Source organism: Octodon degus, unplaced genomic scaffold, assembly GCF_000260255.1.
Source record: "Octodon degus isolate 3935 unplaced genomic scaffold, OctDeg1.0 scaffold00037, whole genome shotgun sequence".
Taxonomy (NCBI): Eukaryota; Metazoa; Chordata; class Mammalia; order Rodentia; family Octodontidae; genus Octodon; species Octodon degus.
In genome coordinates this window covers 15,917,423-15,942,018 of record NW_004524613.1, presented here as the reverse complement: position 1 = coordinate 15,942,018, position 24,596 = coordinate 15,917,423, and the positions used below count along the sequence as shown (strand labels likewise).

The window sequence follows — 24,596 nt, the reverse complement described above, 5'->3', positions numbered from 1 at the left end:
CCCACACATCACGGGTGCTCACAAAGGTTTGTTCTTCCAAATACTGAGTAGATTTCATTTAGTTTTGTAACATTTTTAAAAACAATATAATGTCACCTCATGATGTTCCTAAAGAATTCAGCCACTCCATTCTTTCTGGATGCACAGGGTTTTCTTGGACAGCATAAAGCCACCCACAGGTTTACACATAGCCTTGTACTGAGTCTACAGAACTCCAGGGAAAGATTAGGGTTGGGTTTAGGGTTAGGGGAAAAGAAACCTTAGAGTATCTACCTGCGCCCTCTTCGCCACACTTCAGCCAAATGGCCAATCTCATCCCTGCTGCAGCCTGACTAGGAAAGGGATGCTTGTCCCATCTCCTGCCCAGGGAAGGTGGGGAGAAAGCTCACCGTGTGATGTTTGATGAGGCTGTGGAATGGAGACCAGGAATGGAATGGAGAACTTGAAAGCGTTGGCTAGTCTCCCAGGGTCTGAGTTAGAAGAAGGGGTCCAGTCATGCACCCTACTGTAGTACAGGGTCCAGTGGGACCAGGCAGCTTTGGCACATTCTTACCCTCCTGGCTCTGGATGATGGACCCAAGTTACAGGCAAGCATGTCCGGGGCCATCTGTGTCAGCTTGGGACCTGGGCACAGGGCCACCTGCTAGGGCTAGTGGGCACCATGGCTCTATTCCCAGCTGGCTCTAGAAGGCACTGTTCCATGGGCTGCGACCTCTGGCAGGAGGGCAGGGTCTGGGCAGGCATAGGCGGTGCTGAGTCTCCAGTCGGCAGAGCTGGTTCTGGTTGGACACCCGGGTGGCCATGCCCAGCCCACAGGTGGTCGAGCAGGGACCCCAGGCTGTGCTCCATTCTGGGCAGGGAACACCAGGGGCAGGGGGAGCAACAACGCCAGGAAACTGGTGTCCTAGGGAGAAAGGAAGTAGGGTCAGCCTATGAGAGCAAGGCATGGGAGCCAAATCAGTACCTGGGGTAGTCACAGTGGTCCTAGTCAAGCCATTCAACCTCTCTGGATCTGTTTCTTCTTGAATAAATTTCCCAGCAGCAAATTACTGAGACTGAGTAAAACAATGGTTATGAAGTGTTTGGCACAGTGCCTGGGACTTGCAAGCACCCTACGGATATTGGTTATTGGGCAGCTGGTGTGATTTACCATTAAATGATGAGCTTCCTTGTGTCTGCCCCCCCCCCAAGCTCTTCTAATAAATGATGTGTTACAGACAGGAGTGACCACCTACATGAGATGTGGCTGTGATCTGGTGACAAAGATGCCACAGATGTCAAGATTCTGTGCCTGGAGCGGGACAGTGGGTCACCACAGGGTAGTTTTTCCTCCTCATTGGCCTCTTTCTGTTATATGTTGGCACCATTCTGGTCTTGAGAACCAACAGTTTACAACCAGAGGTGACTGTGCTGCTCCTACATAACATTTGGCAATGTCTGCAGACACTGTTGGTGTCCCACTAGCGATAGTGGTGGCCCAGTGGTGGCCTACTAGCTCATCCTGGACACTGTTGGTTGTCACAGGCACACGTAATTACTCTGCCCAAATGTCAGTGCTGAGGTCAAGAAGCCCTGCTCCTGTACACAGTACCTGACCCATGTATGTACCATGTGCTACTGTCCTTTGGTATCCTGAGGGGTCTCGTCCAGGACTTGTCACGGATATATACTCAAGTTTCTTGTACAAAATGGTTAGCTATTTGTTTATAACCCACACATGTCCTGCCATAGACTTTAGATCACCTCAAGGTTACTTACAATATCTAATGCATTGTAAATAGTTGTTACATTGTGCTGTTTAGAGAATAATGACAAGAGAAAAGTCTGTGTGCTCCACACAGACCCGGTTTTTATAATAATATTTTTAGTCCACAGTTGACTGAATTTGTGGATGTAGAACCTATAGATATAAACATGCACAGATGATGGAGATCAAACTGGATGTACTGCTGGCTGGCTCTCTCTGCCTCTGCTTCTGCCTCTCTCTCTCTCTCTCTCTCTCTCTCTCTCTCTCTCTGGCTAGAGGTGGAACACAGAGTTCCAAGCATGCTAGAGAAACACTTGGCCACTAAGCTATATATCCCAACTCAATAATAATAATAATTTTTAAAAAGCAGTAACAAAATCTCTAAAGCATTGTAGTAGGCTGCAACTGTTCCTTTCCCATTTCTGCCCTCCCCAAGGTGCATATTTTAGAGATAACCCCTCTACCTGGTTCAGTTTTGAATTCCTCTTTCTTCTTCATCTCTCACTCTCACCCTCTCCTCTCTCTCTCTCTCTCTCTGTCTCTCTCTCTGTCTCTCTCTCTGTCTCTCTGTCTCTGTTTCTCTCTCTCTCTCTCTCTCTCTCTCTCTCTCTCTCTCTCTCTCTCTCTCTCTCTCTCTCTCTCTCTCTCTCTCTCTCTCTCTCTCTTCCCCCTCCTTTATTTTCCTTCCTTTCTTCCTGTGCAGGGCCTCATGCTTGCTAACCCAGATTCTACTACTGAGCTACAAGCCCAGTCCTTTCTATTTTATTTTTATAACTTATTGTACTGGAGATCGAACCCCAAGGCCTTTGAACTGAGCTACATCCCCACCCCCTTTAACATTTTTTTCCTTTTTTAAGAAAAAAAAAAAATTCAGAGATAGGCTCTTGTTCAGTCACTAAGTTGTCCAGGTCAGGTTTGAACTTGTAATCCTCCTGTTTTAGTCTCCTAAAGTGTTGGGATTCCAGGCATGGGCCACTGCACTTGGCCCACCCTTTATTTGAGACAGGGGCTTGCTATGTTGACCGACTTTTATTTATTTATTTATTTATTTATTTATTTTGGTGGAACCGGGCATTGAACTCAGGCCACTTATTCTACTGAGCCATCTTTCCAGTCCCGGACTTTTATTTTTAATTCTCTGTTATTTATAGTTCCGTGCTGAAAAGGCGGGTTCTAAAGAGGCCTGCCGACTCCCAGTTCTCTTCCCCCATTTCTGCTCAGCCACCGCCCTCTCCCAGCTTGCGAAGGGACCAAATCCGGTGCTTAAGAAGCCCTGTGACCTTGGTCGACCCTGGGGACCCAGGCGGCTCTGCCCAGCAGCCACCACACTCACCCGGGACGCGCAGCTCCGGGCCCTGGTCGCACACCCACTCGGGGCAGCACCTGCCCGGCAGCTGTACCCTGCGAGGCCGGGGGCAGTCGGGGCTGGGCAGCCGGACGTCCTCGCTGCACAGCGGCAGACAGGTGAGGCCGCCGTCCTCGCAGCGGCAGCGGACCCGGCAGTGCGGCTGGAAGGTCTCCCCGTCGCGGTACCGGCGGCCGTTCAGCTCGCAGCCGCTGTCGTCCTCGCCGACTGCGGAGAAAGCAGAGACGGAGGCTCATGACCAGGCCTGCGGGGAGCTTCAGAGCAGAGTCACTGCGGCGCCCACAATGTCTGAGCCCTCCCTGCACCCTGCGAGCAGGTCCGGCTTGCAGCAGAAAGGAGAGTCACCCAAGTCCCTGCACGAGGTGGGGGATGGGGAGCCCGAAGACTGGCCTGGCTTGGGTCCCACCTCTACCCTTTCCTGGCCATGAACCCTCCTTGCAAAGTGGGATATAACGGTACTTATTTCACAAGGGGGTCCAGACGCAGTGAATTGACACAGTTTATGAATGCAACCAAAAAGAGACCAACGTAGATCCTAGTCCCTCCGCCATCATCAGTGGTGTCACTACAGATGAATGCTGGATGACTCTTATTCACACACTAGGACTTTGCGCCACAACCTTGTTGCCCTCCTGCTGTGCCCTACGCTGTCTGTTGTTCTGGGGTCCGGCTTCACTTGCTGGCTGTGTGCTTTAGGTAAGTTACCCAACTTCTCTGAAAGGCCTGCACTATAGCAGTGCTGCAAACAGTAATCAGCACCTTGAGGCCACATCACAGGTCACATCCCAGCCCTGTGCTCAGGAAACACTCTGACTGCTGTCCCCCAGTTCTGCGCCTTATCGCCACTTCTTGCCCTGGACGTGACCTGGAACCAAGTGTCCCTCCTGCCATCCTCTGAACTGGCTGGGACCAGGCTGGGACACACAGAACCTCAGGGTGAACGCCTGCCACCCTGCTCCACGCAGAGCAAGCTCTAATAAAATAGTTCCACCTCCTTATAATTTCAGATTTATTTACTGGACCCCACGTGTGTGCCAGCCACTGTGCTCTTAGATAGAAATAAGCTGCAGTTTTGTCTCGAGAGACTCAAGGTGGTCGTGGGCCAGTGGGAGACACACAAAAGTGGCCGAGTCTAAGTGAGAAGGTGTGAAGATCCCTGGAGAGCTGTGGCCTGCGAGGTGCTCCGGGTAATGGGCTGGGGAGGGCTCAGAGGCTTCCTGGAGACCCTGTGACAACCGAGCAAGGATTCATTGGCAAGGTCCTCCTGGGCCTTTCGAGGAAGACCTCAAGTAGGCCCATGTACACAGGAGGGCTTTGACACAGCTCTAGCTGCCAAAAGCTGGCTGTTGTGGGAGCCGGGGCTGAGAGACTTCACCTCTCTGAGCCTTGCTGCCTACTGGAGGATGAACGAGAAAGTGTATTTAAAGCATTTTGCCCAAAGCCTGATGCACAGCTAACGCTCAATGAAAGGTGGTAGGGCCCTGTTTGTCCTTCCCGGGAAAACAGGATCAGTGCCCTATGCCTCTCCTGACCCCACCAGGCCACAGCTCTCTGGCTCAAATCCTTGCCCCTTTGGCCTGGACCACATGGTTGTTTGGTCCCCTGGAAACCACAGAGGCAGCTGCTTCTTAGCCCGCACCCTGGCCTAAGTCCTGCTGCCACAGTCCCGAGGCTTCCAGGTCTCTGGAACATCCTGGTAAACACAGGCTTGTTTAGGAAAATCAGCCAGAGAAAGGTAATTTTAGGAACATTTCTTGGCATCTCTCCTGGCTCATCAGCTCAGACCTGGTTGGGGCTGGGGGTCCAATGATCCCTCGGTACCCCTCCCTCATGATCTATGTGTACCTGTGTGTGCTTCCCAAGATCACGAGGCCACTCTAAACCTTACTCTCTTGGAGTTCTGCTGCCCAATCACACCACCTGTGGCCGCCCAAACCCTCGCAATGCCTTCCACTGAGTTCCCACAGCCTCCCCGAGGCTCAGGTAACAGCCTTGCTTTCTGGGAGTCCCTGTGCCCTTCCCCTCTTCAGGCAAAGAGTCTGTTTCAGGGCCAGGAACCATGGGGTTTGGGCAAGTCCTTTTTGTTTGGGTTTTGTCTTTTCAACCTCCAGTCACTTGCAAACTCTGTGACCTAGGCAGGGACCTCACCTCTCTGAGACCCTATACTCTCATCAGCAGAACAGGGATAAAAATAGGACATACCCTGAGGTTGAGGATAATATGAAGTTGTGCCCATAGCACCCTAAGTCACTCGTGGAAGCCACCAGCTCCCAGCCTCTATGTTGGTTTCCAGTCACCAAATCTATACAAATGCCTCATAACTGCCACACTCTGCTGGGACACAGAGGGAGGCCCAGAGACCAAGTCAAGCCTGGCCTGCCGGTGTCTGCTGTCTGAATCAAGAGGCAATGAGAACATTTCCTTCATGCAATTCCTGACAGTCATATCTGCTATGTTCTAACTGTGTTCTGAACATCGGGCTGCAGAGTGACAAAGCCCGAGGCCACAGAGTCTGATTCCTGAGTTCAAATCCTGGATGGCCATCAGGACACTTGGTTGGGTTGATCAACTTCTCTGGGTCTCTTTATTTTCTTTATAAAATGGGGAGTGGTCTATGTATCTACCTTATACAGTTGTGAGGTTAAATTAGTTGATATTTGTGAAGGCTTCCATACCTAGCACTTGGTAAGAGTTTCAATAAAAAACAAATAAACAAACAACAAAACTCTACCATAGGAATCACAGGGCCATGGTCCAAAGAACAGCTACAGAAGTGTTATTTGTGTCCATTTCTCTTCAGGCACGTCTTCACTAGCAGTCACCTGCAAGTTTGTCTAACTGATCCTGCCTGTCTCCTACAGAACAGAGCATTGCAAAGATTTACTATAACTTTCCATCTATAGGTTTTGTTGGGGAGTGTTTTGATCTTTTTTTTTCCTTTCTTTTTTGGTACCATGGATCAAACTCAGGGCTTCATGCTTGCTAGGCAGGTGCTGTACCCCTAAGTTTTATTTATTTTTATTTTTAAATTTATTTGGTACAGGGTCTCACTATGCAGCTTGGGCTCATAGTGACCCTCCTGTCTCAGCCTCCCCAGCGCTGGGATTTGTTTTGGGGCCAGCATGGCATGCAGTATTGGGGATTGAACTCAGGTCCTTGTGCTTGCCAGGTAGGTACTTAAACCTCTGAGCTATCTCCCCAGCCCCAGTTCTTTATTTTTAACAAGACTTTTCCTATATGTGTACTCATTGTAATGATTCATGAGCCTCTCCCCCACTTTCTCTCTTATTTTTATAAAAGTATGACATGCACTTAGAATAAAGAGGCAAATTGTTCTACAAAGCTTATTATTTGGAAAAACTCTCACCTCTTTCTATTTCTCTGAAGCAGTGGTTTTTTATTGGGGTCATGATACCCTGGGGACTCTTGGCAGTGTCATAAGACAGACTGTCACGACTCAGGCAGGGTGGGAGGGCTGCTCCTGGCATCAAGCAGGTGGAGTTCAGGGGTGGCGCTAAATTCCTACAGTGCCCAGCACAGTTCCCTGAAAACAAGAAATATCTAGCCAAGAGTGTCGCTAGAGCACGGTTGCAAAGCCCTGCCCTAGAGTGTCGGAGGAAGGCAAGGCCTACGAAGCGAGGAGTGGAATGTCACATGTCCAAGGTCGCTGGGAAATAGCACACTCAGCACTCAAGCCACAGTTCAAGGTGCCTAGTCCAGGAGAATAGAATTTGCTGGACTTTACTTGAAAAGGTGCCAAGCTATGGGGCATGCAGCATGCCAGCTAATACCGCTGAGCCTCAGTTTCCTCATTGGTAAAATGGGTCTAGCAGTACTTAGTGTCACAGGATAAGTAGGAGGATTATGTCACTTGTGCAGTAAGCACTTTTCCATGTCTGACACATACTGTACTCTGAAGAAGGGGCTATCTTTTTATTTTCCCCATTATGACAAGGGTCATTGAAGGTGATGATGTTTTCTGGGTTGAAAAGTCTGGGAGAATTTTTCTTTTCTTTTTTAAAATTTTATGTATTTGGCACAGGGTCTCGATACCCAGCTTGGACTCATAGTGATCCTCCAATTTTCAGCCTCCACAGCACTGGGTTTATAGGCATGTGCTACCATACCCAGTCTCAGTGGTGGGCTTAGCATGCCCAGGGCAGGGCCAGCATGGCACGTGGTATCAGGGATCGAACTCAGGACCTTGCACTTGCCAGGCAGGGCCTTAGACTGTTGAGCTATCTCTCCTGATCTGGGAGAGTTTCTTAGGGGAGAGGATATTTAGACTTGTCTTTGAGAGTGGACTGTGTCCAGGACAAGAAAGGACAGAGAGTGTTGTTCAGATGAGGCCTCGTGGTCCAAGCAAAGGCCAAGAGGAGTGGGCAGGCAGTGGGCTTAGGGACCCATGGACCCCCAGACTCAGCTAAATGGAGGTGGGGGCCAAGGGAAGGAATCAAAAGCTGCTCTGTGGCTCAGGACCCACAACTGTGACCTCCCAGGCCTGCATACACACACCCTCCTGGAGTCCCGCAAACCTGCTTACAGAGACATGTGGCCCTCTGGCCACCAGGGCCAGCTCCGAGCTGGCAGGCCAGGCCCTGGCTGGCATCACAGACGTGGAGGTGGTCACAGGGCTCCCCCAGCCGCCGTGCACAGACCTGGCAGCAGCCACAACCATCCAGCACCAGAGGTGCTCCCGGAGGGCATCGCGGTGGTGGCCAGGGGCAGGCGCATGGGGTCGGGCACAGCTGGGCACACACCTGCAGAGACAGAAACCTCACTCAGCTGAGGGCTTTCAAGGTAGGCAGTGAAGCCCTGCCAACTCTGCCAGGCTGGGCAGTGTGGGATTCACATCTTGGCCTTGGAGTAACACAGATCTGGCCACACGGATCTGGCTTTGAGCCCTGGCAGGCCCACAGAGTTCCCTAAGAAGCAGGGTGGCAGTGTGACCATAAGCAGTACTCGGCACCAGAGTTTCTGTCCTGGCTGTGCCCCTTAGTTGCTAAGTGGCCTAGGACAAGCAAGCCACCTCGGCTGGCTGAGCCTAGGTCTCCTTGTCTGGGACAGGAAACCAATCAGAGGGTCTCACAGAACTCATATATGGAAGAACATCAGATCCTTAGCACATGGCCTGGCAGCTCAGGGCACTGAGCTCTGCTCTTTGGAAGAATCCAAATGTGTTTTTCGACCCTAAAAGCACAGAAAACCAGCCAGAAGATGTAGGGAACAACCAGAATCCCAAGTTCCACTGGAACTCACCAAAGCAGAAGTTCAAGAGGTTTTTGTTGTCTTGCTTTGGTTTTGTGGTGCTGGGATTGAACCCATGGCCTGACGCATGTTAAGCAAGTACTCTACCACTGACCTACCAGCCCAGCCCATCTTTATCTTTTTATCTGGAGACATTTGCCCAGGTTGGCCCTGAATCTGTGACCCTGCCACAGCCTTCCGAGTTGCTGGAATTACAAGCATGCACCACTATGTCTGATTGGACTCTGTATTTTAAACAAGCTTTCTGGTAGTTTCTAAAACACAGCTAGGATTTCAGCCCCTTTGCCACCATGTAACTCCCCTCCCCCCACTGCCATGTACAGATGGGGAAACTCCAGAGGTGGAAGGCAATTGCTGCCAGCCAGAGGGATAGCTGTAGAGCTGGGAGTGGGTCCGCACCGCACTTCCCTGATGAGGACCCAGGGACCTCAAATGCGGCTGGACTTTTCCATCAAGGTTTCTTCTGAGAGACCCAACTGCCCTTCCCCACAAAAAAATGAAAAACACCCAAACTTTAAGTCAGATGTCAAGGGCTCCCAGTAAATCCATTTGAAGGTGGGAACCAACTGGTCAGCATAACTCAAAGATGTTGCCCACAGACTTGTGGGCAACTAAGCAGGATCGTTGGGGGACTAGAAAGATTTATCTACAGAAGAGAAGACTTCTGGCTTGGGAAGAAGAATGAATGACCTTATTGCTCCTGTGTGGCCCAAAGCAGGTAATGACCTGTTTATGACACTCCCCCACCTTGTCCAACCCCAGCACCTTTGTCCTGCCAACCTTTCGGTTTTCTGCAGCTCCCACTCTGGCCACCAGGGGTCGCCCTGGCTGGCTGACCAGCCTCCCCTGGGAGCCCCAGGGAAGGCTGCTGTTGCTCCCAAAGACAGCGCTCTGCCGAACCTCAGCCCTCCTTCCCCCTCCAGGTGTGCTCTGGACTGCAGCACAGCATCCTGGGAAGCTTCTTAGGGGTGCAGCTCCCAGAGCCCTTCTTTATAACCTAAGTTTCATTTTAATAAACCCAGGGGTGCTGCAGACTTCACCCACCCGGAAGCAACAGGCTAGACTCCATGTTTCCTTCCAAAGTGGAGGCTCCAGCTGCCTAGGTCATGGGTACTAAGGTCTCTAATCAGAACTGGCTCTCAGGTCCCTTCTGCTTGAAAACTGGGGTACCAGGAAACAGGCCCGCTGACCATCTAGGCCCTTCTGAGAGCTTGGCTACCTGGTTGCTTTTGGATTCTGCAGGTCCTGATGCCCAGGAGAACCTATGAATGACATAGTAGTCATAGTGACCGTAGCAAACAATGGCTTGCTGCATGCAGGCTGTGCCTGACTGCTTTCATGCAGGTGTGAGCGAACACCCCACATGCAGGCCATCAGCGTGTCTGTTTCAAAGATGAGGAAACAGAAGGCCAAAGATGTGTAGTCAGCAGCCAGAAAGGGGTGGGTGAGGACCGGATTCCAGGTTCATGAGATCCAAGGCTTGAGTTCATAATTCATATGCTCACCTCTTGTCACCTAGGGGCTCCAAGGTGAGCTTAGCAGCTGCCTCAATTTACCCATGTGTTTAAATGGACAGCGATAAGGCAGGGACAGTATCTTGGTGTAGACATGGAAGGATATTCCTTTCTGGCCTCCCTCTACCTCCACAGCCTCCCAACCACTCTGTCTCCACAATTGAAGTTATTCTATCGTGCTGTAGCCTCCCCAGAGCCTTGATGTGACCACTAGGGCCAAGATTGTGATGGAGATTCTTAGTGTAGACCCTTCTGGGCAAGAGTTAGGTGTAGTGACCGCCCTGCTCTGTGACTCAGTGGCCTAGCTGCTTTGGGGTGTGAATGGGGTGGGCTCAGTCTACCATCTGGCAAGTGGTGAAGACCACTTTGACGGGGGTTAAGTGAGGCCACAGCCAGTTCTTGGTCACAGGAGACCAAGGTGTTCCTAGGTGTCTCTGTCTCCTGCTCCTGTCTACTGCCTCCATCCCAGGAGCCCACAGCCCACCTGGAGGCCTCGGAATTTTCTCTGAAGATGGTTGTGGTTTCCTATGTTTGCCACCACCAAGGCCCTGAGCTTCTGTGTAGGATGCTCATTGGCTTCCCAGCTCCAGGAAGAACAGATCCACGGGTCCTCCAGCCATGTGCCTAAGCCTTGGCCTTTCATAACTCTGAACCCCAGGTGTCCTGCTGCAGCACCTTCCCACCCTCTGGGGCCAAGGAGCAGGCCTTGAATGCAGCAACAAGAGTCCTCAGCCTTCCTCAGCAAGACCACAGGGGGCCCAGAGGGAGAAACGCCTGCCTGCGAAATGTGGCAACATCTTGGGTTGTAGGGGGGTCAACCCCCAGCTCTGAAAACCCAGCATTCACTAAGAGGATGAGATAGCTGGGCACTGTGATCTTGCATCAAGCTGGGGTGGAGAGGTCATATGGGAGCATCCCAACACACATCCGTATCTTTCCTGGGCTCCACTGTGTCTCTCCTGTAGTGCCCTGAATCTTCTTTGCTGTGTGGATCTGGGCAAGTTTCTTGCCCTCTCTGAGCTTCGTTTGTTTGACTGAAGCTGGGGCTAATGATGCTTTTTGAGATTGTGCATGTTAGTTAAAGGAGATGTCTTACAAGCTCTTTGAGAAATGTCCCCTTCAGCTCTGGAAGAGAAGATCATTCCTGTACAGAGGTGTGTCCTGTCTCCCCTCAGCCAGGGCCACTGCCCTCACAGCCTGATCACTTAGAAATTAGCCCTTGCTCTGGACCTGGCTCGGAGGCAGATTGAGTGCATCACATTTTGGTCTCCTTGCTTATGCCCCTGCCTGGCTGGTCGGGTCTGAGATGGCTCATTCAGCTCTTCTTTTGAACATGCACTGTGTTCCGGGCTGTGCTGAATATACAGGAAGCACCATGCATGGCTGCCTCAGAGGCCTCGGGAACATCATGTCCCCGCAACTGAGGCAGAAGCTGGGCTCAGAAAAGAAAGGGGTCCTGCCTGAGGCCACACAGCAGAGCTGGCCGCTGTGTGGAGCCAGGGAGGGAAGCAAGCAAGGGCCCAGGGCCTGCACCCGGTCCTGCTCTGGGCCAGCAGGACCTCTGCTGGGGGCTCCTCCGCCTGACTCCCCGCCCCACTCCCACCCCAGCAAAGAAAGCAGAGGAACAGCCAGGGCCCAGGGCCCCTTACCTTGGAGAGCATGCAGAGGAGGGAGAAGACCAGGAGGCGGGGCTGCGGTGGGCCTCTCATGTCCTGGTGTCCCCACAGAGCCAGCTTGGAGCCTGGGAAGCAGGACCTGTGAGTCTATGTTCCAGCAGCTGTGAGGTCTGCCAGGGCACGCACACGCACCCACACTCACATTCACCCACACATGTGCACATATACACTGGCCTCTCCATTCCTCGTCCTCTCCCCATCATGACCCAATGATGACCCGTTTACCTGAGGGTGAGACTGTGGAAGCCACCATGGGGGTGCCTGCCAGTGAGTGTGTGCGTGTGTGTGCGCGCGTGTGCGGCCTGCGCGTGTGTGCGTGTCTATAAAGCCAGAGCCAATGTCAGTAGCAAGAGCCTGCAGCAGGCTGGCAAAGCCTCTGCTTCTCCCAGCCCAAGAGGGCTTCAGCTCACAAGGCTGGCAGAGCTGCTGTAGCCCTAGCTAGCCCGCCCCCGCCCCACCCCGGGGGCTGTGGATACCGGAAGTGTCCGCCAAACACCCAGTCTCGCAGATCTGACTCGAGGTCTCCGAAGCCCTCTGGCTGGGACTCTGGGCAGCCTCGGCCTGTGGTTTCTGGCAGGGAGATTGGCAGCCACCCAGGGGTGGGTGTGACCCAGAGCAGAACTTTCCTGGGCAGCTGGTCTGCTGTTGGCAACAGGGGCCTCCCTAGCCTGCTTTCCCGCTGGAAGTTGGCCTGCAGTGGGCAAGCCCAAGCAGGCTGGACCTACTGTGTGCCCATGCTTGCTGGGCACTGCCCATAACCTAGTTGGACAAAATCCATTTTCTTCAGTTCAGCCAAGTCTGAGATCTTTGCAGGGACTGGGTTCACAGCACTAACCTAGGGACAGAACCAAGAGGAAGGGACAAAAGTGGCAAAACTGGAGGAATTTCTCGGAATACCAAGGAGGATCCCTTGTTCAGACAGAAAGGGAGGGGCAGCTTTCTGAAGGACATGCCTCTTCAGAGAACTGACAAGAGAGTAGGTTAGGAGGGTAGAAGGTTCTAGGCAGAGGGGACTGTAAACTGCAAAGTGACAGAGCTGGACAAAAGGAGGTTCCAGAGTGGATGAGCAGTTGGTGGGAAGGATTTAACGAGACTGTCTCAAAATTTTAAAATTAAAAAGGGATAAAGATGTTGCTCAGTGGTAGACCAACACATTTAATCCCCAATATCACCAAAAAAAAAAAAAAAAAAAAAAAAAAAAGCAAAACGGTATTTTAATCATTAAAATCTATACCTTAGTTTAAAAAAAAAAAAAAAAGTGAAGTTCAGAGGGGTTAAGAAACTTTTCTAAGACCACACAGTTAGAAAACAGTGAGACTTTCAGTGCAGGCCCATTAGACGCCAAACCTAAGTTTGATTCTGTTACTTGTTTTAGAGTTCTCTGTGATACCTTGTCACATGGAGAGATCACACACACAGGACAGTGCTTACAAAGCCTAGCATTACTTGCACAGCTCCACCACTCTGCACATATGTGTGACACGATGACATCCAGATAACCACATAATCGCCACCCAGAGCAAGCTGCACTTCAGAAGGGTCCACGAGCCCCTTCCAATCCACCCCTCACCAGGTCTCCCCTGTTCTGAGTTCTGTGGCAGGCGCTGGATTTCCCCAAGGTGTAGAGCTAGGCTGTGTCTTTCTCCGAGGCCAGAAGGAGGGGTGGGAGGTGGGGGAGGGCTGTGGTGGACAGCAGCAGCAGCAGCAGCAGCAGCAGCATCAGGGCAGCAAGGAGCAAGAGGCGGCCAGAAGTGAGCCTCTGAGTCAGAGCATGGTTTGCCCAGGACCTTTTCCTCTCTAATACTGAGCATGGAAGCACTGTGGGCAGGGTGTGGGCAGTGAAGGCTGAGGCCTGGCCAAATGGAGGAGCTTGCAGGCCTTACCCAGTGCACGGAAAGTGCCAGTGTTCCTCCTTCCACACACAGACCAACATGGTGAGGCTGTGGCAGGAAGCCTCTCTGCTGGTTGGTTAGCAGAGTTAGGTCTCTTCAGGGCCCAGGTGGGTACCAGAGGGATGTGAAAATCCAAAGAACCACTGTAGCCACCCTTCTTCCCTCCAAAACAAGGCTCCCAAATGAACATGGCCGCCCTTTGCTTAACCAAATGGCAGCCTAGATTCACAAGTCAAAAGGTCCTGGCTTCAATTGCTAGTTTGCCAATCAATTTAAGGCCTGGGGACCAGGAAGAGGCAAAATTGTGTCTCAAGTACACATTGTAAGGGGGCTATCAAATTCAGGTGCCTACTGTGCACCTGTACAACCTCAAAAGTAGGCATCTCCTTAAAGTGAAATGTGGGCTGGCCAGATAGCTCAGCAGATTAAAGTGCCTGCTTAGGCAGACACAGGGCTGAGGGTTTGATCCCCAGCCTGCCATGCTGACCCTGCCCCCAGGGCACACTGAGACAGTGATTGAGACTGGGCGTGTGATGATGCACGCCTGTAATCCCAGCACTTGGGAGGCTGAAAAACAAGAATGATCACTACAAGTCCGATCTATGTCGTGGGGCCCTGTAAACCCTGTAGACCCTGTACAAAAACAAAAAAAAGTGAAATGCCCAGAGCACTGACGTACTACAAGGAACTCAGCTGATATTTGTTGACTAAATGATGGTTGTTAGGGGCTGGTGAGATGGCTCAGTGGTCTAAAGCACCTACTTAGAACAAGCTAAGCTAAGCAAAGCACAGGGACCATGGTTCAATCCCCCAGCACCACATGCCAACCAGGCCCGCCCCCTGGTGGGCTGAGCTGGCCACACACACAAAAATATAAATAAATGATGGTTGTTTATCGTTAGGCTGCTTATTGCTTGTGAACAGTGCAGTGTAGGTTAGCAGGCCTGCTCCATCTCAGAGCAACAGCTCTTCCCTGCTCAACTGTGCAATCAGCCTCATCTGGACACTGGTTTGAAATGTAGAACTGAGTCTCTGTTCCAGCCCAGTGGCCTCCAAGGTAAAGAGTGATAGCATCACTGTTGCTCACATTTCATTGGCCAGAACTGGTCACATGATTCCAAGTTAACTGCAAGGGGTGCTGGGAAGTGCCCTTTTCTGTGTGTGTCCATGAGGACTAAGAGTGAGGGACATAATATTCTTTCCTAAAGGCACCGTGGGATCTGGGTTGCATATGTTTGCCGCTCTGGGCCATGGATTCTCATAGAAGAAGAAAAAACACAGGCTTTGTGCTCTTTCAGTGCCCAACTTGACACTGCAGAGTGTAGGAAATGCCACTGGAGAGTAGAACTTGTGAAGTGCACCAGGTCAAGAGCTGCCATTGGGAAGCCAGGAAGAGATGCCTGCAGTTGGCAGGGCATGGCTGCTTCTGGCCAGTTTCTCAGCCCCCTTCCTGCTTACCTTTCTCCACATTTGTCGCATCTATGCCACAGGTGTCTGCAGTGTGGCTGGGGAGGCAGAAGGGTAGCTCTCAGTAATCATACTGTAGAGTGGGGACAGAGAGACTGAAACAGCCTTACCTGGGCTGGGAGTGAGGAGGGCAGGGTTTGAGGGCTGACGTTACAGAGTGGGAGAGGACAGGGTACGGTAGGGAAGGTGACCAGCAGCCAGATGAGAATCCCAACCTGCTGCTACTGCTCTGTGACTGTGTGTAAATCCCCCTGCCCCTCTGGACCTGTTTCCTCTCCTGGAGAGGGGCATCTGAGGCATGGATTGATGTTTTTTCCACGTTCCTTCTTTGCTTCCTTCCATGGTCACCTAGCCCTGATTTTCTGTAGGGTAGTGATGTCCTCAGCTGTCATGGCACAGGGCCAGGTTATAAGTGGTGATGTTGTGTGCAGATTCTGGAAAAGTTCTTCAAAAGGAATAGTGTGCCTTTCATCCCACCGTGGCCACGCCTTGCTTCCTCTGCCTCTAGTCAGTCATGCAGCTGTGATGGTGGAGTTGTGCAGCCCTGTGGGACCATGAAGCTCCCCTGAAGGTGGACTTCATGTGCAAAGGAGCCTGAAGAAGAAACAAAGGAGGCCAGGTCCCTCATGACACCCAGAGATGGCATGTGCTCCCCAGATTCTACCTGCAGATTTCATTCACATGACTGAAAATACAAAATATATGTGGATATGTGGACATTACTTTCTATTCATATAATATGTATATTCCCTTTCACTTAAACTAACATTAGCTTGCTTTTTTCTGGTCAGTTACCAGTGATGGAAAAGTGATTTGTGTTGTTGGCTGTGTATCTGGGATCTCTGCCCAGCTCTGATTTGTGTTAATATTGTCAGTTTATTTGGGTGTGCTGTTTTGGGGTCTCAAAGGGCTTTGCCATTTCAGTTCCTATGATATGGATGACCAACTGGAATTCTCCATTTGTTCTTTGCCAGTCTTTGCATTTTGATCCCTTTCCATGAAGTTGCCCGTTGTCCCTCAGTTTTCAAACTTCTAAGCACCGCTCACAATAGCTTTTTAAGTACTTTTAATGTCCACATCAAGGTTATTTTTCCCCTTTTGTATTGGTATTTTTATTTTACTTCTTTGCATTTCATCCCTTTTGTCACAGTCTTATCTGGAGTCTCATATTAACTTTGTCCTAGAAATGACATTTGACCTATTCATTCTTTATTTTCTAAGTCACTGATTTGTTTCTTAAGACTTTGAAGGGTGAGAACTGGGGCTTGAACCCAAGTTCTTTGAACTAAGCTACATCTTAGCTTTTTAAAATTTTGAGACAAGTTCTCAGTTAAGTTGTCTGGGCTGCGCTCAAACTTGCCATCCTCCTGTTTCAGCCTGCCAGTGTGCTGGGATCACAGGCATGCACCTCAACATGAGGTACCTGCAGCTCAACCTGACTTGGGACCTTATAGTGTGGAGTCTTTCCACGTCTCCAGCAAGGTCACATACATAGTGGAAGGCTCACAGAAAGGGCAGCTCATGCCCAGGACCTGCCCAGGTCTGGGCTCCTGCTCCCAAACTGGAGGGTCCTTCCTTCCACGATTGGCACCGCCCCAAGGCCCAGCCTCTGGCATGACTGGGGGTGGGGCAGGATCACTGCTCGCTCAGCTGAGAGCAAATATCCCACCCCCAGGTGCCCCTCGATGACCTCTCCTTGCCACACATTCCCCTGTTTGGGCAGGAATTCAGAAGGCTTCTCTGGGCCCTGAGATCTCAGGTGCCATGTGACAGCTCCCCTGGGACACTGTGGGCTTGGACAGTTTAACACTTGGCTTCAGTCTGTGCTGGCCAGGATGACTATGCAGAGACAAACGGTCCCCGCCAAGAGCAAATGGAATGCGGAGCGCACAACACACATGTGACCATCCTCTGAAGGCTGCAGGGGTATGAGCTGTGGGGTCCAGACAAGGAAGTGGTCCTCACTTGCAGGTGACAGGGTGGGCACGGGGCTGGTGCCAAGCACACACCTGACGAGACACAGATAAGCCTGCCAGGGAGCTACAGGTCCTGATGGAATGGGGAATGGCTTCAGAAACTGGCATGAAGGCTTACTCACAGGCCTGGCATGCCAGGGAAAAGGCCGAACCTGGCACCTTAGATGCTGCCTTCATATTTGTTTCATGAATGAATAAATGAATTGGGAGACCCAAGCTCTAATTCCAGCTCTACTGCTATGCATCCCTGGGCAAATGCCTTAGCCTTGTTTGGCCTCATGTGTAAATAGAAGAGAGGTGAACCCCTTATTTTCTAAGTTCTCCTGGCTTCAGGAGTCGCTGTTTCTATGCCTGTGAGCATTTATTGGGCAGCAGCTCTGAGACAGGTGTTGGGGGAAGGCATGTGGCACAGACTTCTGGGATGCCAGAGGCCAGAGCAGGCCCTCTAGACTGAAGTCTGACTAGTTCCCAGCATTCAGGAGACCCCACTAAATTGGAGCCATTTGGCCAGGAGGCCCAAGCAGCAGGGCAGCGTGGCTTTACTCTTGGCTGGATGTCCCTCAGACGAGGCGGGTGACAGGCTAGTTATCTCCTCCTTACTCAAGAGCCCCTCCTTCCATCAGGAGGCCCAGGCTCTGAGCCTTGTCCCTAATGGCTGGGTGCCTATAGGTGCCCCATCCAGCTAATCCATCTGCTCATCTGTCTGTCAGTCTGTTTATCCGCCCATTCATCCATTTGCCCATGATCAACTGAACCATCTGCCCATCCATTTGTTCACTTATCTACTCATCAGTCCATCCATCCATCTGTGTATCCACCACACCATGCCTTCATTCAACAAACACCATGTAGTGGGCTGTGCCCTGTTATTTAAGGGGGGGAACCCCTCAAAACTGAAAGGTCTCTGGCCACAGGAGCTCACAGAGCAGAGGGGAAGACGAGGCAGCAGGAAGCAGGAAGCATCAGGCTCTGAGGGAGATGAGAGGGAGGACCCAGTTCAGCTCCGGAGATGTCAGAGGCTATCTGGAGGAGGTGAGTCTTGAAGCAGGCGAGGGTGGTCCAGGAACACCAGTGGGAGGGAGAGAGCAGGCGCCCCAGGAGTGGCACAACAGGAGCCGGTGGGTCTGGATGGAGAAGAGGCAGCAGGACCCCAGCGTGCAGTGAAGCTGGAGAGGCCATGCTGGTCAGGGAGCACAGAGTGACCAGGGCTGGGAATAGGGACAAGGCCTTGGGCACAACCTGGGACCATCTGGAGAGGCCAGAAAGCCCCAGTCCAGGCCTCAGAACCTCAGGTCATCTCCTGTGCCCAGAACCTGGGGCAACTCTCCCCACATCTCAGGCTCCAGTCTCCAGCAGTGACATCACAAGCTGCTATTCCAGCCTCTCTGGGCTCTTCCAGTGTTGAGTCACGAGTGGTCGGCAAAACCAAGGCCCATATGGACATCTGGCCAGGCCTGAGGAGGGAGCTAATTGTTCTCAGGCCCTGAGAGTGTTGCAGGGGGGCAATGGCTAGGGGAGCTTGGGGAGGAGTCTTGGGGGGGGCCAGTCATGGGACAACAGGATGTGAGGAGAAGGGGCGGAGTCACTGAGTAGCCTCAGCTCAGGGTGGAGGCCCCTGGATGGCCGGGAAGCCCCCGCCACTGCTCATTCCCGACAGCAAGCCCCACGCAGACAGCAGACCCCATCCTCAGAGCAAAAGTCCACATCAAGCTCTCATCTTTAAAACAGACCAAGAACAGCGCTTCAGGATGAGGGTGGGAGCAGTCTCCCAGGTGCGCGTCCAAGATTGCCGGCGTCCAGCTCCCAGGCCGGGACGTGAGGTCACACAGAATGCCCACGCTTCGCTCTCTCCCAGGCTCAAACAGCACCAGCCCTTGGAGGGTGGAGGGCAAAACTGTGCCCAAGACAGGAGGGGCAGGACCCTGGCCCTGCAGCCCTTTCCGAGGGCCAAATGCCTTTCTCGGAGGACAGGTCTGAGCTGTGGTTGCCACCCCTTCCCCGCCCAGCAGAGCACTTGCTACTGGGGCCATGAGAGGGTGACGCTGCAGAACACTAATCCCGACAGGATCCTGACCAGGCTCCTGATGCCGCAGGCCACCCTCCGCCCCATCCTTTCATTTTCACCATTCCACTTGGAAACTAAGGCTCAGAGAGGTAAAGTGATTGGTTCAAGGTTACACAGCAGGGAAATAAATTACAGACCTAGGACCTGATCACCTCTCCTGTCCCTGTGAACCAACTCTATTTTACTGTTTAAAATGCCAGACAGTAGGAACTGGAAGCATCTTTCAAGGTATCCCCTCCAACCGCACCCTGTGCCGGGGACCCAACCCAGGGCCTCTCTGCCACTGAGCCACACTGCAGGCCATGCTTAAAGAAGGAGGTGTCACAGTACGGTGGGTGTGAGCAGGGACACAAGGGCCTGCCACTTGGCCTCAAATCGCAGCTCTGCCTCCTACTATTTGTACCTTGGTCAAGCTACTTCACTCCTCTGGGCCTCAGTCTCCCCCTGGGCTGCTGCTGTGAGGATGAGCGCGCACACAGCCAGCTTCCAGAAGGGGGCTCGCTTCCTATCGTTTCCGGTGCTGGTCTTGCTGCGGAGATGGGGACCTGGTGGGCACAGCGAGGCACTGCGCATGCCCAGAGCTCAGTTTCATCCCCTGCCCCTAGAGCGCCACTAGGAAGTTGCAACGCAACTAGGCCGAGGGGTACACTTGGCACTGGATTCACAGCCCCCCTGAAGGGAAGGAAGGCCCTGCAGAGGGAAGGGCGTGTACAGGAAGTGTCCGGTGCCCTGGCCCCCTGGTCCCAGAGAAAACACTTCATTACTGGAAGCCCAGCCAGCAGAGGGGGTGGAAGTGGCCGTGTTAGAGGAAGCCACACAGGGCCGGCCAAACCTCGGCCTCTCGGCCAGCAGCCCATGCACGACCACGCGGGCTGGCTCACTGAGTGTTTACGGAAATGCCGGTCCTGAGGTCGGCCCAGCTGCTGGTCTGGGATCCCCGGGGGCAGCCCAGGGCTCCAAGTGCCAGCTCGGCAGAAGCCATCACATCACAGGGCTACTGTACCCTGTTTACCAGGGAATGGAGAGGCAAGAGCAAACCACTCTCCTGGGAGAGCGATATCATTTTGGAGAGGTTTGCAGCAAGGGGACTCTAAAGGCAGGAGACCTAGGTTCCAATTCTGGCTGTTCTCCTTGCTGACTTTGACTCTGAGCAGTTTACTTCACTTTACTAGACCTCAGTTTTTCCATTTGTGAAGTGGGGGCAATGGTGCTAGTTCATATTTCAAGGGGAGGTTGACATAATTAAGCAGTTTAATAGTTAAAGTTCTTGACACTTGCAAAGTGTCACCAGGCTCAAGGATGTTCCTAAAGCTGAAGTAGAAACCCTGACCCATGATCCTACCCACAGAATAGGTTCTCAGCGCCACTCACCTTGTGGAGAAAGAATTTTCGGGCTGCGTGAGGAAGAGGCATGGGAAGGGTTAGACAAAGATTTAAGAACTATGTGTTTAGAAAATTAGTGAGGGCCCTCAAGCAAGAAGTACCTTATTTCCTGGAGTGGGGTACATGGATGCTTTTCTTGAAGGGGTGAAAACCCTGGGAAAAGTGGCCTACCTCCAGCAGAGTGCTGGCCCATGCTGTAAGTATGAATCCAGTTTTGGTTTTGTGTGTCTGTGTATACGTGTGTGTGTGTGTGTGTATGTGTGTGTTTTGAATGGATAAATATTATTAGTAGGGTTTTTGTGTGCGGGTGTGGGTCTTTTCTGAGACAGGGTCTCCCTATGCTGTTTAGGCTGGCCTTGAGCTCACTTTATAGTCCAGGCTGGTCTCAAACTCACAACAATTCTACTGCCTCAGTCTCCGGAGTGAGGGATTATGGTTGTACACCACCACACCTGGTTTGAATGGACAATTTAAATGTTGTTTGAATTCTCTCAGCCTGTTTGTTTATCTTACGGTCAGTCTTCTGCTCTTTACTTTCTCAAATAAGCCATTAAGCCTTTCAGTGTCCCTGCAGACATGGTGGAGGTGACAGGCCTAGGAATGCTGGCAGAGATCACGTTGAGTGACTTGGGGGTGTAGAAGTTCTCAAAATTACAGATTTTTAAGTCATGATTTTCTCGTCTCCTTTCTACCTGTTTTCCTTTCTTCTGTCCTACCTCGCTGCGCACCACAAGTCTTGGTTATAGATGTCACATCAACTCAAACATTTGCCGAGCATCTATCTGGAGCAGATAAGGAGCTTACCTGGTCCCTTCTCTGGGGCTTCACAGGCCAGGAGGGGTGGGCCAGGGGCAGGCTGTCTAATTCCAGCACAGCGGCAGCTGACAGGGCAACACGGCCTGTGAAGACAGGGGCCACACGGGCCCTTTCTCTGCTCTGTGCCATGTTCAGCGTGCGCTTGGACCCACGTCTGCATGGTACACCTGAGCCTTGGATGGGCTGCAGCCTGGAGCCGGGGCTTTCCCCATCCTCCGCAGAAGGTCCCACAGCACTGTGCCGGGAGATGCAAATGAAGCTGAGCGCTTCGAACTGGCAAGCAGTAGAGTGGATCCTGAACCCACATCTATGTCCAAAGCCTCCCTGTCCCAAAGTGCTCATCTAGTACCACAAGGCTCAGCCACGCTCAGGCCCGGCAGTTCCCAGGAGCTTCCAGATCCATCTGCAAAGATCCAGAAGGATCTCAGGGGAGACAAGACATTCCCCACAAGAAGGCCTGCTTGAGGACATCAAAAAGCCGGGGCCAGCCCCTGCTCCCGCCCAGCCCCGCGGCCTGTCTGTAGATCAGCAGGTGCTGCTGTGCAGGACTGAGCCGTGTGAACGGTGGGCACCAGGCAGTGAGGTCCGCAGGTGTCTGCTATCAACCTTGTGTGCCAGGAAAAGGATTTGAAACTATACTGTGGGGTGGGAGCGTCCCAAACAGGGCCTGCCTGTGACCAGACACAAAACCAGGAAGGAAGATGAATTACAAAGGAAGCAGATGGGAGGCTGGGAAACTTAATTTGTTCAAATTAAGACTCTAGGGATGGATGGATGGATGGTTTCCTTGTAGATCAAGACCGACCTGTCCCATGTTCGGGTGTCATCCAAAGCAATGTATGTGGGCCACTCTGGGGGCTCAAGTGCATGCATGGCTGCTCCCCAAGCCCTGGCTCCCACAGTGACCTCCTTTTGGCCACAAAGGATGCCATCATGGGAAGTGGCACAGAGTGCGCAGCAACTGGCCTGTGTGCGTCGAAGGCCCTTGGCTCCAGGATATGGTCCCAGCCTAGCTAGTGGAGTGCGGATGAATCAGAGCTCAGATCTTGGATCTACCTCATCCTCAGGCTGAGACCCTTGCCAGTGCCCACAGGTCTCAGCACCTGCAGTCTGCATCCCTGCATCCATTGCTCAAAGGTGGGGTAAAGGAGAGGCCCCATGAGGGCCCATGGGGTTCCTGAACAGCAGGGTGTAGTGCGGGGCTCCTTTTGCTCTGGGACACAGCCAAGTAGGTGCTCGCTGCCACTGTTGCTGTTACAGCGCCTTCTAGCCCAGGAGAACTTGGACATACTGCAGTGTGCTGTGGCCTGGAGGTGCTCAGAAAGCATCCGGTCTCTCCTCTTGTCCTCAGGTGCCCGGGACTTGACTGAGCTCAGGGAGGTCAGCCTGCCCTGATGGACATTGGGGCCCCTGCCTAGAGCCATCTGTCTGCACCCCAGAGGGCACAGGCTGGTGACAGGTGGCAGAAACTCTGTTCTGGGCTCTGTCTCTTGGGTTTCAGGGTTAGGTGACTTGGCCCTATGGCCAGCACCGGCCCTTTCTTTTCTTCTGCTTCTTTCTGTCTTTCTTTCACATATATATTTTGTGGGACTGGAGACTGAATCCAGGGCTTCCGCACTGAGCTATATCCTCGGCACATTTCTTATTTCTCTTTGGGACAGGGTCTTCCTAAGTCACTAAGCTGCCCTGGCTGAATGTGAGCTTGCCTCCTCCCCGTGCCTCAGCTTTCCTAACCCTTTAGCATAGTGCATCCCTGCGTGAGCCGCTTCATGGCTTAGTGCCTCGGCTTCCTCACTTACGAAATGCACCAGGGTTAGCCTAGGCCTGGCAGCCATGGCCTCAGGCAGTCAGAGCAGACAGGGTCTGGAGAGCCCGGAAGGTCATAGTAAGGACCAGTAATTAGATGAGGTTAAAAAGGGTACAAACAGCGCAAAGCGTACCACCCGCAAGAGTGGAGAAAGAGAAGGGGCCATCTGCGCCCTGCGAGATCCTAGCAGGACTGTAGCTGGTAATGGGTGCCTGGGGTGGGGGTGGAGCAAGGGGTTGGGGTGGGGCGGGGGTGGGGGGCGGCAGGGCTGTGCTCAGTGGCCAGTGCTCATCCAGCATGTAAGAAGCCCTCAGTGTGGTCCCCAGCACTGAAGTAAACAAGTAAATAAATGAAGCCACAGCAGCAGCATTTCACAGGGAATTGAACATTAGGTGTGTGCCAGGTACCGAACTAACATGTTTTATACAAGCTATCTCATGACCTTTCCGTGATAACCCTGGACGGCAGGGCCTGGATGAGGGTAAGACAACAAGGTGACCAGGGTACAGTATAAGAGGGTGCTCACTCTCAGACTCACGCAAGTGCCAGGCCAGCACTCTGGACAGTCAGTGCCTCTTTAAATGTGACTCTGAGCAGTAGGGAGATAGCTCAGGCCCAAAACCAGGTGTGGTGGCGCACACCTGTAATCCAAGCACTGGGGAGGCTGAGACAGGAGGATCACTACAAGGTTTCAAGTGAAACCCCGTACCAAATAAATAAATGAAAGATTTTTTAAAATGTGACTCTGGAGGCTAGAGGTGTAGCTCAGAGGTAAATGCCAGCACGCGTGCGCACACACACACACACACACACACACACACACGTGTCTTAGGCACCTGGCTAGCATTACCTAGTTTCATCTCTGCTACAAAGTTGCCTTGATTTATCCCCATTTATTCGATGTGAAGACTAAGGCTTCCCCAAGGTGGGTACTTGTCCAACATCTCAGCTGGGAAGAGACAGACCCCAGATTTCCTTGGCCTTTCAGCCTGCAGGTCTTTTACCTAGAGGAGCTGTCTCACAGCCTAGGGATAGAAGACCTCGGGTCACCTCCTCAGTAGTTCCAGACAGCTGCCTGCCACCACCTTTCTCCACTACTCCCGAAGGTGGCTGGGAGAGCTACTCTCCAGGGAGGAGGCTGGAGACTTCTCTCCATATTCTTCAGGCTAATTCTGGGGACCCAGGCTCCCGGCATCAACCATCGGCTCCCCAGAAGGAATCTCTATTCCTAACAAACTCTAAGGTCACTCATCAGGGAAGGAGCCATCTGTCTTCAGCAGGACAGCACAGAAGGACCCAGGCTCTGTGAGAACATGGGTCCCAAGAGGGCTGATCTACTGCTGGCAGCCCAAACCCCTCCTCTCCAAGGTCACCTCTGTGCGCAGTGTCTAGGCAGGACAGGTGGGCAGGTGCATCCCCTAGAGAACGGCAGTGCCATGGTGACAGGGGGCCTGCACTCTGCCCTTTGAGCTCAAGTTCCTCTCCTCCACCTCCCAGGGGGATCCTCCACTGTCTCAGTTTTCTTTTCTTCTCCTTCTTCTTCTTCTTCTTCTTCTTCTTCTTCTTCTTCTTCTTCTTCTTCTTCTTCTTCTTCTTCTTCTTCTTCTTCTTCTTCTCCT

The 24,596-nt window shown here is 52.3% G+C and overlaps 1 protein-coding gene across 3 annotated transcripts; it reads right to left on the bottom strand.

Moving 5' to 3' along the window:
- Positions 1-582: 582 nt before the first annotated feature.
- Positions 583-20,607, bottom strand: Wisp2 (WNT1 inducible signaling pathway protein 2). Of its 3 annotated transcripts, XM_023714933.1 has the most exons (6): positions 20,593-20,607; positions 11,797-11,891; positions 11,545-11,636; positions 7,657-7,873; positions 3,081-3,320; positions 583-904 (listed from the first exon to the last, which is right to left on the bottom strand). In XM_023714933.1, exons 2-6 carry the CDS (start codon positions 11,822-11,824, stop codon positions 684-686), a joined length of 798 nt encoding a protein of 265 aa, XP_023570701.1. In that variant the 5' UTR covers positions 11,825-11,891; positions 20,593-20,607; the 3' UTR covers positions 583-683. The 3 variants fall into 3 exon arrangements, with proteins under 3 accessions (XP_023570701.1, XP_023570702.1, XP_023570700.1); XM_023714934.1 differs by lacking the exons at positions 11,797-11,891; positions 20,593-20,607 and adding an exon at positions 12,048-12,131; XM_023714932.1 differs by lacking the exon at positions 20,593-20,607 and having other exon boundaries at positions 11,797-12,036.
- Between the last annotated feature and the right edge of the window lie 3,989 nt (positions 20,608-24,596).

Excerpts from the sequence above, each read along its gene's own strand:
- Wisp2 (XM_023714933.1), bottom strand. The coding sequence starts at position 11,824 with ATGGTGGCTTCCACAGTCTCACCCTCAG. Across the intron at positions 11,637-11,796 it reads TTCCACAGTCTCACCCTCAG|GCTCCAAGCTGGCTCTGTGG; the intron begins GTAAACGGGTCA and ends CCTGCTTCCCAG. Across the intron at positions 3,321-7,656 it reads CCAGAGGGCCACATGTCTCT|TCGGCGAGGACGACAGCGGC; the intron begins GTAAGCAGGTTT and ends CTTTCTCCGCAG.